The 11011-nt window shown below is 41.9% G+C and overlaps 1 protein-coding gene across 1 annotated transcript; it reads left to right on the plus strand.

Annotated features, from left to right (window-relative positions):
- The first annotated feature begins 263 nt into the window (after window positions 1-263).
- Window positions 264-10583, plus strand: ccdc50b (coiled-coil domain containing 50b). Its single transcript, XM_030778686.1, has 11 exons — window positions 264-312; window positions 3594-3656; window positions 3844-3967; window positions 5011-5101; window positions 8880-8982; window positions 9212-9312; window positions 9426-9476; window positions 9737-9856; window positions 10034-10143; window positions 10264-10358; window positions 10438-10583. Exons 1-11 carry the CDS (start codon window positions 264-266, stop codon window positions 10581-10583), a joined length of 1053 nt encoding a protein of 350 aa, XP_030634546.1.
- The last annotated feature ends 428 nt before the right edge of the window (window positions 10584-11011 follow it).

Genomic DNA, 11011 nt, shown 5'->3' on the forward strand with positions numbered 1-11011 from the left:
GTGTTTACTTCTCAGCCAATCAAAGATAATGGTTTGTAGAACCAAAAAAACCAACAGGACTTCCAGATTCAACAGCCTGAACTGGCAACAGCCCGAACTGCCCGAGTTGTCATGTTGGTTATGTTGTATATTTATGTGCATCATTCCAGTGTCTGTGTGTGTATATAGGGTTTTGTGTGTCTCTCAGGTCCTGTCTCTGTGGATGCAGTGAAGCTCTGTGATGCACCACGCTCGGCTCATCTGACCTCAGCATTGACACAGCAATGACTGAAGCCGAAATTGACAAATCTCACCTTCCAAGCGTCCACAACGGTGGGTCTCAATAAGTGTTTGAACACTTTGTTCAGCAGAATCACTCAATTTCTTTGATATATATATATAAATATATATGTGTGTGTGTGTGTGTGTGTGTGTGTGTGATGAACTTGAATTTTTTTTTTTACAAATATTATACAATTACTAAGTCCATAAGAACAGCTTTGTATGCAAATAGACTAATAGACTAATACATGTTCCCATGAGGGACAGATTGACCAGCATGAACTCAGACAATGTTTGTTTGTCTTTGAGAGATGTTTAAGCATTGGTCAGTAACATTTAGAAGGTGTCCTCATCGCTGAGGAATTTGATCTAAGCCACAGGCGGACACGAGAGTCAGTGGAGGCTGGAGAGACTTGATAAGACAGAAAGAATGTGAACGCCATTCCGCACACTTTCCTTCTAATTACACTCTGTTGAGGACTCATGTATTGAAGTGTTCCCAAGAGACAGACAGACAACTGGTCCATCAGACAGGATTTGAGAGGAGACAAGGATCTGTTCTGTTTCCTGGGGTGAGATGTGGGGTGGAGGGCAGGAAAGAGGTGTCATCAAGTTCAAGTGCAGCATTGTCTTTTTTTTTTTTTTTTTTGACAAAATTTCCTCTAGCTTAGAGTCAGCATAGTTACAGACCTGCTGATTAAAATGCAGAGTAGTATTGTAATCTGTAAAACAAAATCTGTATTAGAAAGAAAAATTAGAAAAAAAAAATTGCTTAACACGGACTTTCTCAGTTGTGCCTCAGGGAATAAATGGAAAGTACTCCTGGATAGCAGACAGACAGACTCCACAGTGTGTCTCTGAAAGTTACTGCTTAACCCCATTTTCTGAGTGCCATGTGCAGGACCCCTTAATCCCCTCCTCCTCTGTGTCCCCCTCCCCAACCAGGGCAGATATTTATATCAGCTCCTACTGTACAAGCAGCCAGAGCCAAACATAGACAAAGCCATTTCTCAGAGACAGAGCGAGAGAGAGAGAGAGAGAACGAGCAAGAAAGAAAGACAGAGAGGGAAAGGGAACAGAGGAAAAGTGCATGGGTGATAATTCAACATTCTCTCTCTCTCACTCTCTCTCTCTCTCTCTCTCTCTCTCTCTCTCTCTCTGTCTTTCTCTTTAACTCTCCCTCCCTCGTTCAGTATGCTGTCCTTTTGTGTGAAGCTGAATAACACCATCTGTATGGCCTGGGGCTCAGCTGAGTGGGTCAAACGGCTGGCTCTGGCCTAACAACCCCCGCCCCCCCCCCTTCCCAAAAAACAACCCCTTCCCCTTTCTTTCTCTCCCTCTCTCTCTCTATCCTCCTCCCCATGCGTGGGTGTATGTTCTTCCAGCATAGATTATGTACATGTCCAGACTGGGGTCAACTTGAGCATGTTTTGCACATCCTTTGTCAGAGATTTCCTTGCACCCTTTTTGTTCATAGATGTTTTTGGCCACATGTTTCACATTTAAGCCTCACAAACTTTACCTTGACAACTTTATAGTACCAGTTATTTACTTACTACCACACAAAACCTTTTTTATGCCAGTAGTCTTAACCACTGTTGTGCCAGCATTTCATGAAAGCAAGTTACTGTCTTCAATGTGACCATGTCAGCTTTTCCATTCTAACTCATGCTCGACACTGGAGAGCAGAATGAAGGAGGTTTTTCCACCTCTTGCTGCTGTGGTATACAACAGTCCATCTCCTCTCTCTCTGTTTACAGAGTGAAAAAACAAAGCAGACATGCTTCCTCTTGCTTAAAATAACAGTAGACTCTCTGTAGTAAAATAGCACTTGCTAAAATAGTAGTGTATAATGTTCTAAAATCTGTACCCACAGGGGATTTTAGGGCTCTAGACATAGAGTTGGGCGAGACTGTTAAAAAAAAAAAAAAAAAAAAACAGAAACAGGCAACTCTATGTGAGGTTAACTTACTTCATAGCCTCTTTGAGTTTATTCAGCTTGTTAACAAGATTACTTTTTCAGAGAACTTTTCTGCCTTTAAAGTGAATCATTCAGTAACTACAGTGACTGTGTAGGCCTGGCTATGACTGGGTATGTCAATTCTGGCCATGACTTACCACCACAGTCTCACATACTGTGTACTTCACTAGATAATCTTCTTAAACTTCCTGCACCTGTGGTTCAGGGTTAGTGAGTCTGTGCGTGTGTGTGTGTGTGAGCGAATCTATGTGTATGTGAGAGTATGAGTGTGTGTGCACGTGAGTTTGCATGTGAGTGTGCGTGTGCGTGCGCGTGCGTGTGTGTGTGTGTGCGTCTTCAGCTACATAATGACTTGTATGCATTTAGAATTGTCTGAACCTACTTCCTACTTCATCTCTCTACAGATTCACTAGGGGAATTATTACTTCCCTCTTCATCTTTTATCAGATACTTTTCACATATGACATATGCACACACACAAACAAACACACACACAGTCTCCCACTCACCCACCCTCCTTGGGGCCCATGGGTCCATTTTCAGTGACCCATTTGGCCAGCGGTGTGGTTTCCTGTTTGGGTCTCTGTGTGAGATCACAGGGGGGAGGAGAGATAAGTCTTGAGTGGAAAACTCAACCCAGTCTTCCAGAGCCTCCTGTCTCTGGCACAGCTAATATGTGTGTGCATGAATGTTTATAAGAGAGTAATGTTGAGATGGTGTGACAAAGAGAGACACCGTTTCTTAGTGAGCGTATTAACAGTTACTTGGAAATGAAGAAATACAGCCTATCTGTTGGCCTCCTTCTGTTCTTACACCATTTTTCTAACGTGACTACATCAGGATTATTATAGTTAACGAGAAGTAAGACTAAAACTAAAACTAGCAGTGAGAAAATTATCTCATTGACTGAAAGAAAAATACAAATGACAGTTTTCAAAAGCATGAAAACTAGGTAAAATCCATACCGTTTTAGTTTTCGTTTCGTTTCGTTTTCTGTACTCCTTTTTCAGCTTCTGTAAGTCATGGCTTTTCTCATAATACATGAAAAACTAAAACTAATTAAATACTAAACTAAAACTAGTCAATTACTCAAAATAAAACTAAAACTAAAACAGCGTATGCACTCGTAAAACTAACTAAAACTAAACTGAAATCAAAAACCAGACTGAAAGACTAAATAAAAATAAAAACTAATGAAAATTTCCAAAACTATAATAACCCTGGAATACGTACTACATACTATTGGTACTAGGAGCATTCTGCTGTTGTATTAATGCTTTGTGTTTTTTTGTGTGTGTGTGTTATTTGTGTGTGTGTATGCGTGTGTGTGCGCGTGTGTGGATTTCTTCAGTGTGCCAGTGTTTCTCTGTGCTGGAGGATGGAGCATTAGCTCATAGTCTACAGGAACAAGAGAGTGAGTAGATTACTACATGGTATGCTTTTCCTGTCTTACTCCACTCTCCTTTACCCTCACCCGTGTGCCTGTGTTCTCTCTATTCTGACTAATACTCTCTCTCTCACACACACACACACACACACACACATTCATTCACTTTAAATCAGGATTGGTTGTCTTTTCTCTCTCTGTCTTTCTTCCTCAGTTGAACAATACTATAGTGCAAATGTACAGAAGAACCAGGTGGTACACAGTGACCTTCGTCTGGCCAGGAGGCTGCAGGACGAAGAGGAGCATCAGGCCCAACTCTGTCAGGACCTTCAACAGCTGTGAGCGCCCTTATAACCCAACCAAACTCTGGGCCCTTCAGCTTAGTTCAATGTCTCTTTCTTTACCTGTGGCACTTATCATACGATAACCAATAGCTTAAGTAGTCTAGTCCAAACAAACCGATATATTGCCTTATTTAAAATAGGGATGCACCGATGTGTTAGCGGATTACAGTAGGCTTTAAATTTGAACATCAGCTGAAGGCTAGCCCCATTATGTCAGTCTAAAGATAAAAAATGTAGTCTATATACCAGAGGTTTGTAAGAGGTGACCTGTGGACCGTATCCAGCCAGAAGAGCGTTTTCATCGGGTCTGCGCAGACGTTTCATGCTTAAATACCAAACAGACTGTTAATAAAACATTGTCTGCCTTTCATTATGAAATAGCCAGACACATGCACATGTTAACATTAGACTGTCACCTTGAAAAGAATAACAAGGTTGAGCGGGCTAGCAGAAAATAAGGTGCACGGCATAGTCCTGACTAACAAATTACAGTTAAAGACTTAGGTTCAAGTCCATTTTTAAAGTTTACTCAAGTTCAGTCTTTACGTTTCAGACACCATTCCCTAAACCATTGTTGGTGGGTGCCCTCGAAACTCCTGTTCAGTTATGACTGTTATATTCAGTTGAAATTATACAAAAAATTACATCGCACGTCATTGTGATTTTAACATCAATTTTCAAATTAAGTTTCTCATTAGCCTAATTCTTAATCAGTAGTTGTTCCTGTTTTCATTTTCATTTTCCGGTCTTTCAAAATAAATGCTTAACTTTGTGTATTATTTTAAGGTTGTGTTATTAAATTTGTGGTTTTTAGAATGGTAAGATTTGAAGCAGGTAAGCATAAAACTTTTGAGAGCAAGACCACCAGAAAATCAATTTTGGCATCAGCTGATGTTTATCTAAATAGTCGGTATTGGCCAGCAATTTTCATATTGGTGCATCATCAACATAAAAGAACTTTGCAGATGTAGGACTTTGCTCAATGTACCTGTCCCTGGAGCGTGAGTCACAACAGTTTCACGATATTTCATCTGCAGGGTGGAGCAGGATTATGAATATGCACGGATGATTCAGACGGAGATTCAGAGACAGTCGGATGAGGCTCGGCGGAGGGAGGCGGAGGATGAGGTTAGTTGTGAGAAATGTGATGCTGACTGGCTCTTTGCTGTCCTACATTATTTGTGTCTGGTATGTGACACCACTTGCTCCTGTGCTGGCACTCAGCAGGGTTCTTTGAGCTGATTAAGAATCCTGGTGAAGTGTCCTTACAGAGTGTTGCTTGTATGAGGCAAAAAACATGGCCAAGAAGAGAGATCAGGGAGGGGGGTGGGGGGGGGGAGAGAATGAGCCTCCTGTTTCGTCAAGTGGCATCTCTCGGAATATCTTAGACGCGATGACTCTAAATACTCCTTTATGCCATTGTAATCTCGATTGGCTCTTTTATGTCTCTCCTCTAAAAGACCATCTCTGTCCAGCTCTTCGTATGCTTTCAAACTTGGCTCTGAAAACATCTCCATGGTGCAGACTAGTGTTTCCATGGTGATAAGTGATTAGTCTCCAAGGAGACTTAGGTTCTGCTTGTGGTTAAGCAGTGAGGCCACTCATCCCGAGACTGGCTTGTGTCAACGCCAGGTCACTTCAGTGACGACAAAGTCAAGCACGAGGGGGGAAGGGAAGGAGTCTCTTTTGCTGTACACGTGAAGAGAGTTTGCAAAAACGTTATTGGCCTGTCCGTTTCTGAACCAGAATTTTCTGCAGGTAGTCAACCGATCTACTAGAAATGGGTTTTTGATTCATTTCTGTGTATGTTTTCATATTGAATTACCCCTCTTGTTGTTGCCTTGAAGTCACTGAGTTGTTAATTACCATATCTTTAATATCGACACAATATGCGAAATTTTGAGAAAGGTGTACTTTCTTAATACTTTTACAGCATCTGTGTTAGTAATGGTAAGGATTCTCATATAGCACCTGGTACTGTGAACATATATATACTTTCTGCTTCATTTAGAAAGTGATGTTTGTTAATTATGAGTCACCTGGTGTTGACTTATTCAGTGCTGTCAGCTTGTCACTGGTCTGCCAATGACCTTGTTCTGTCTGTACAACAAAGCACGTCACACTGTCAGTAGACACATTGACTTAGCCCAGCAGCACACAGTAGTCTATTCATCAAACCGAGGTGGAAACATCGTCACTGAGTTTTTTTCCCTCAATTTTTCCTACCTTGTCACCCTACAATTTAACTGCTTTTGAGCAGAGTATATGCCTAGTCAGGCAGCAGGCATTTCTCCTCGATATTTAAAATCAGGTTTCTAACAATGATTAGTCTAAATATACCTCAGGCTAAATATACCCCAGTGGGTGCTGTGACGGCTCTTAAGGCCTGTCTCGCGCCCTGACTTTTAAGGCCAGAGCCTTTTTTCCTACCCTGATGTCTTTATCTACTAGTCACTCTGTGTGACCTCCAACACTATGTCAACAATTTTAACAAGATGCTACTTTACCATAGTGTTGTGTCACTACTCCCGCTCACAAAGAAAGCCTTTGTTGTTTGTGTGTGTGTGTATGTGTGTTTGTTTCCAGCAGGTGGAAGGGACTATACAGTAGCCATTTTACGTTTAAAAGAGAGAGCAGTCCTTTCTTTAAATGGTCTCTGTACTTTGTCTCCCACATTGTTCAGACACAGAGCCATTCTCCTCTACTGGTCGAGGACAGAGCCGGCTCCTCTGGGCACCCGGCTCTGTTAGGCGTCTTTATACACGGAGGTGTGAGAATGCCTCGGCCCTTCGGCCTCCAGACCTCCCTAACCAGACAAATGCTGTGGGGAACGTATGGGCTCTGCTCCAGTGAGAGGCAAAACAGTTCGCTGCACTCCAGTGAACTCCCTTATTTGACAGTGTGAAATTTCTCAGAACAGTGCTAATGGCAAATAAAGAACAACGCTGCTGAATGCTTCAGCTAATGAAGGGAATAAATGAATGTTATGTTTATTCGCATTATATGTCAATATGTAGTTAAGACCGGTCAAGACTATTATTATATCCTAATAATCTCAGATTTGAAATCTCAAAACAGTTTTTGTTTTTTTGTTTTTTTGTTTTTGCTAATCTCTGCTTTAACGTAGTAAGTAAAGTAGTACGTTTGGATACCACAAACATGAACAGCAGATGTTCAGCCCTTTCTCATACAGAGAACAAACATCTGAACCATATAATATGTTTTCGGCTGTGAATATCACCATGTTGACTGTGTAATTTCCTTGATCCCTAATTCACCGTTGTATTCACCCAGCTTAGTCCCTGACTCTCTTCATCTAACCTCTGTTACCGTAACGCTCTTAGTGTGTTTGCCCCAGTTAGTTACTGGATTGGCAGTGGAAGTCCCCATATTCATGAGTTGGGATCTTCCCTTTTGCAGCAATATACAAGCAGTGTGGGGAATTATAGCAGCATGTCTGTAGATTATCAGATCACAAACACTGGGCAAGGAATTTCTTCTCTGTCAAGAGGTAAAATTAAGTTTGAGGTCTACTCCTCTGTAACGTAATTCGTGGGACTATTGCTGGTTAAGTGCTCTTAAGTGGAATTGTCATTGAATGTTCACCAGTAAAAATGAAAATTGCTATGGAGCAAACCCTCATCAAATGAACGCTGAATAAATGGGCTGTTTTGAAATGGTCAACTCAGTATGACTTACAGAAGAAGAAGCACGCTAAAATTTTCTTCACGTGTTTTTGTCTGGATACATGTGGGATTTAACGTTGCTTGTTTTAAAGTGAATGTCGCCACCTACTGGCAGTGGAGATAGTGAAAAAACCTCACTCTGGTGATCCTTCTAACATACAGGAGGTAAGAGGCTTAGCCTTGTTTAACACTCACCAGAGTAATAATACCACTAGCATAATAACCCCAGCGTTTAATTCTATGACTTCACCCTGACGTGGTGCTCCATCCTCCCTGTTTATTATATTTCCCATACATTTACCTGTTTCATCTATTTTAATTTGTTCCAATCTCACCAATCTCTACAAAAACATGTATTCTACAGCACTGATTCTCTCCCCCTCAGATTCATTCACTCCAACAGCTAAAATGTGTAGGTCCTCAGATGTTTACAAGTCCTTCTAAAAGTCTAGTCCCTGTCCTCGGTGGAGAGTGCGTGGTGCAGATGAAAGGTTTTCTCAGGCCGCACTGGTGGAAACTCAGTAGAAACTGCGCAGTAAAAAGAGACAGCAGACTGTAAAAGCGCCACCGCTTAAAATGTGTCACTGCAGCATAGCAATAGAACTGAAAGCTATTCAGTGGGTGTCTGCTACTGTCTCTGTGCTCACATGTAGGTGAGTTACTGAATTCTTAGCTGTACTTTCCTCTTGTGTGTGAAGGGAGTTGGTCTGGTTTTAATGCCAAAGTAGGCTGGAGAGTGTAGGGGAAATTCACCAACCCACTGTACTGTACAAAACCAGAGCTTGCCTTAAAATGGAGATGGTAATTTCATATTCTCTAAATATTGCTATGGGAACGTTATTACCATTGCCATATATATACATTATTACGATTAATATATATTACCATTGCCAGTGCCAGTATAATATCACAGTATCTACGACAGTAATGAATAGATATAAATAAGAGTGTGTGTGCGTGTGCGTGTGTGTGTGTGTGTGTGTGTGTGCGCGCGCGTGCACGTGCGTGTGTGTGTATGTGCATGTGTCGTAGGCAGTGTAAAATACGTAAGTAAGTTGTTGAGGGAAAGATGTCATGGGTTTTTTTTACTCCAATAATAAATCATGCAATCTGTGAGGATCTGTGTAGTTTCTAATGTATATGCCAGTATTTTTCATATTGTAATACAGACGCATCACTCTTTTGACTTTTTATATGAACTGACCACTTCCACTTTGCAGGAAATGGCAAAACAATTACAGAGAGAGGAAGAGATGGAAATCAGGCAACAAAGGAGTAATGCTTGTTGCCATGACAATGCCGATGAGTCTGCGCTCAGTGAGGGTAACTGGAAGACCTCATTATCTTTTTTAAGGGTCTGCATATATTTGTCAATCTCAAGAGTATTGTTCAAAATGCGGTCTTATTGTGAGCTCTGTGTAGCTCCTCTTTTCTCTTATAACACATGAGCCATAGACCTGAAAGAACATAAAATGTTTGCATTAAAAAACTAAACGATTCTCGCTCTCTCTCTCTCTCTCTCTCTCTCTCTCTCTCTCTCTCTCTCTCTCAGGGAAGGCACTGCTGCATTTAGGGGTCTTGCAGCAGGTGCTGGAAGATGCTGAACTTGCCCGTAGGCTGCAAGAAGAGGAGAACAGGAAACCACAGAGGAAGGTGGGTGTCCTGTGCGAACCCAGAGACATATGAACAAAATGTCTCTTCAGTATACGTCTGACCTACTCCTCCACACTCCCCCACACTCCCCCTCCCACTCACTTTGTTTTCAGAGTCCTGGCCCACCACTGGACTTCAGGGCAGCTCAGGTGGCGCAAGATGAGGTAAGGGAACCCAAGGGGACCAGACACACACATGTCAAAGGCAATTCATTCCTTATGTTTACAGTTTTTAATATGTTTCAGATACTGTCAGTTTGAAGTTGTATCTTAGTAGGAATGAATCTTAACCAACATATCACTTTGGTCAAGATAACCTTCTACGCTTTATATTGAGGTAAATAAAGACAAAGTAGTCAAACTGGGAAGGATCATGCTAACTCCTCACTCTCTGCTCCTCCTACTCTTCCTCCTCCTTCTCCCAGGAGATTGCTCGCTTCATGCAGCGCCAGGAGAAAAAAGCCCACCACAGATCACGACATGTGGAGGTTCAGGGGAGGACTGATAAACAGCAAGACGAAGAAGGAGATGCCAATCGCAGAAAGGTACCGGTGCTTCTGTGAACTGAACCCCATTGTTTTGAATTTCTATTTAAAACATGCACCTGTTGTTTGCTACAGATTTCATGTTGCTTCAGTGGTTTGAATGAATGAATCTCTGTATATAGATATAACAGCAGTTGTCTGTACAGTCTGTAAGAACTATCTTGCCTTCAGATTGAGATGCTGCAGATTCCAAGGGAGAGACTAAACTCTGAGGGTCTTCACTCTCCAGTTGAGGAGGACAACTCCCAAGAGCATCATCCCCCAAACCAGGGATGGACTCATACACTGTGAGTCTACATCACAGTCACTGTCAATCTAGCATTACTTTGTTTTACAGAAATTCCTTATGCAGCTATCCTTTGAGAATGTCTGAAGCAGATCTTTGTTGATTGCTTCTGTCTTTGCAGGCATGAGGGGCCCATACATAATATTGCTGAGGAGCTGGACCCAACATTTAAAGCCAGGAAAAGGGAGAGTCAGTTAATGGGTAACTCAAGCTCAGGTTAGTAGTGTGATTGTTTTGTGACGTCCGTTGTGTTAATAGAGGGCGGTTTTCAGATCAGCGTGTTCTCTCTGCATAGGTCTGTGCCTGGCCGCTCGTGCCCCGCATTCAATTTTCTATGACTACCTGCCGGAGCCAGCCTTCATCCCACCAACCAAACGCCAGAATGACCGATCAACCCGCCCCAAAACCAAAGAGAAGAGAGAGAGCTGCAAACAACAATGATACCACCACACTCCTTATCATCTGCAGGATATTAAAGAAGCATGTCGCAGCAAAGATTTCTCTAAGTTTAATCACAGTCATTCCCACCCCACGTCATCATCACTGTTATACCTCCACACCGTAGTGAGAGTGATATTTTAATACCTCACAGGACCTTGATATTAATACCAACTAAATCATGTAATACTAACATGTCGTTCTCCTTTGATTCAGTGGCTAAGGGATTGGACACACCCAAACCCGTCACCTTTGCCATTGAACCACAGTTTTAACTTCAGAGCGGATTCAGTTGAAGATCGTTGCACAGATAAACCACACACTCGTTGCACAGATAAACTGCACACTCACTTTACGGACCTCCCTATGCTATATTTTGTCCCTTTCTTGTGCACAGAGCAAAGTATGCAAACTCACTTTGATTTGGTTTT

The sequence above is a fragment of the Chanos chanos genome, chromosome 6, assembly GCF_902362185.1.
Source record: "Chanos chanos chromosome 6, fChaCha1.1, whole genome shotgun sequence".
In the NCBI taxonomy this organism is placed as follows: Eukaryota; Metazoa; Chordata; class Actinopteri; order Gonorynchiformes; family Chanidae; genus Chanos; species Chanos chanos.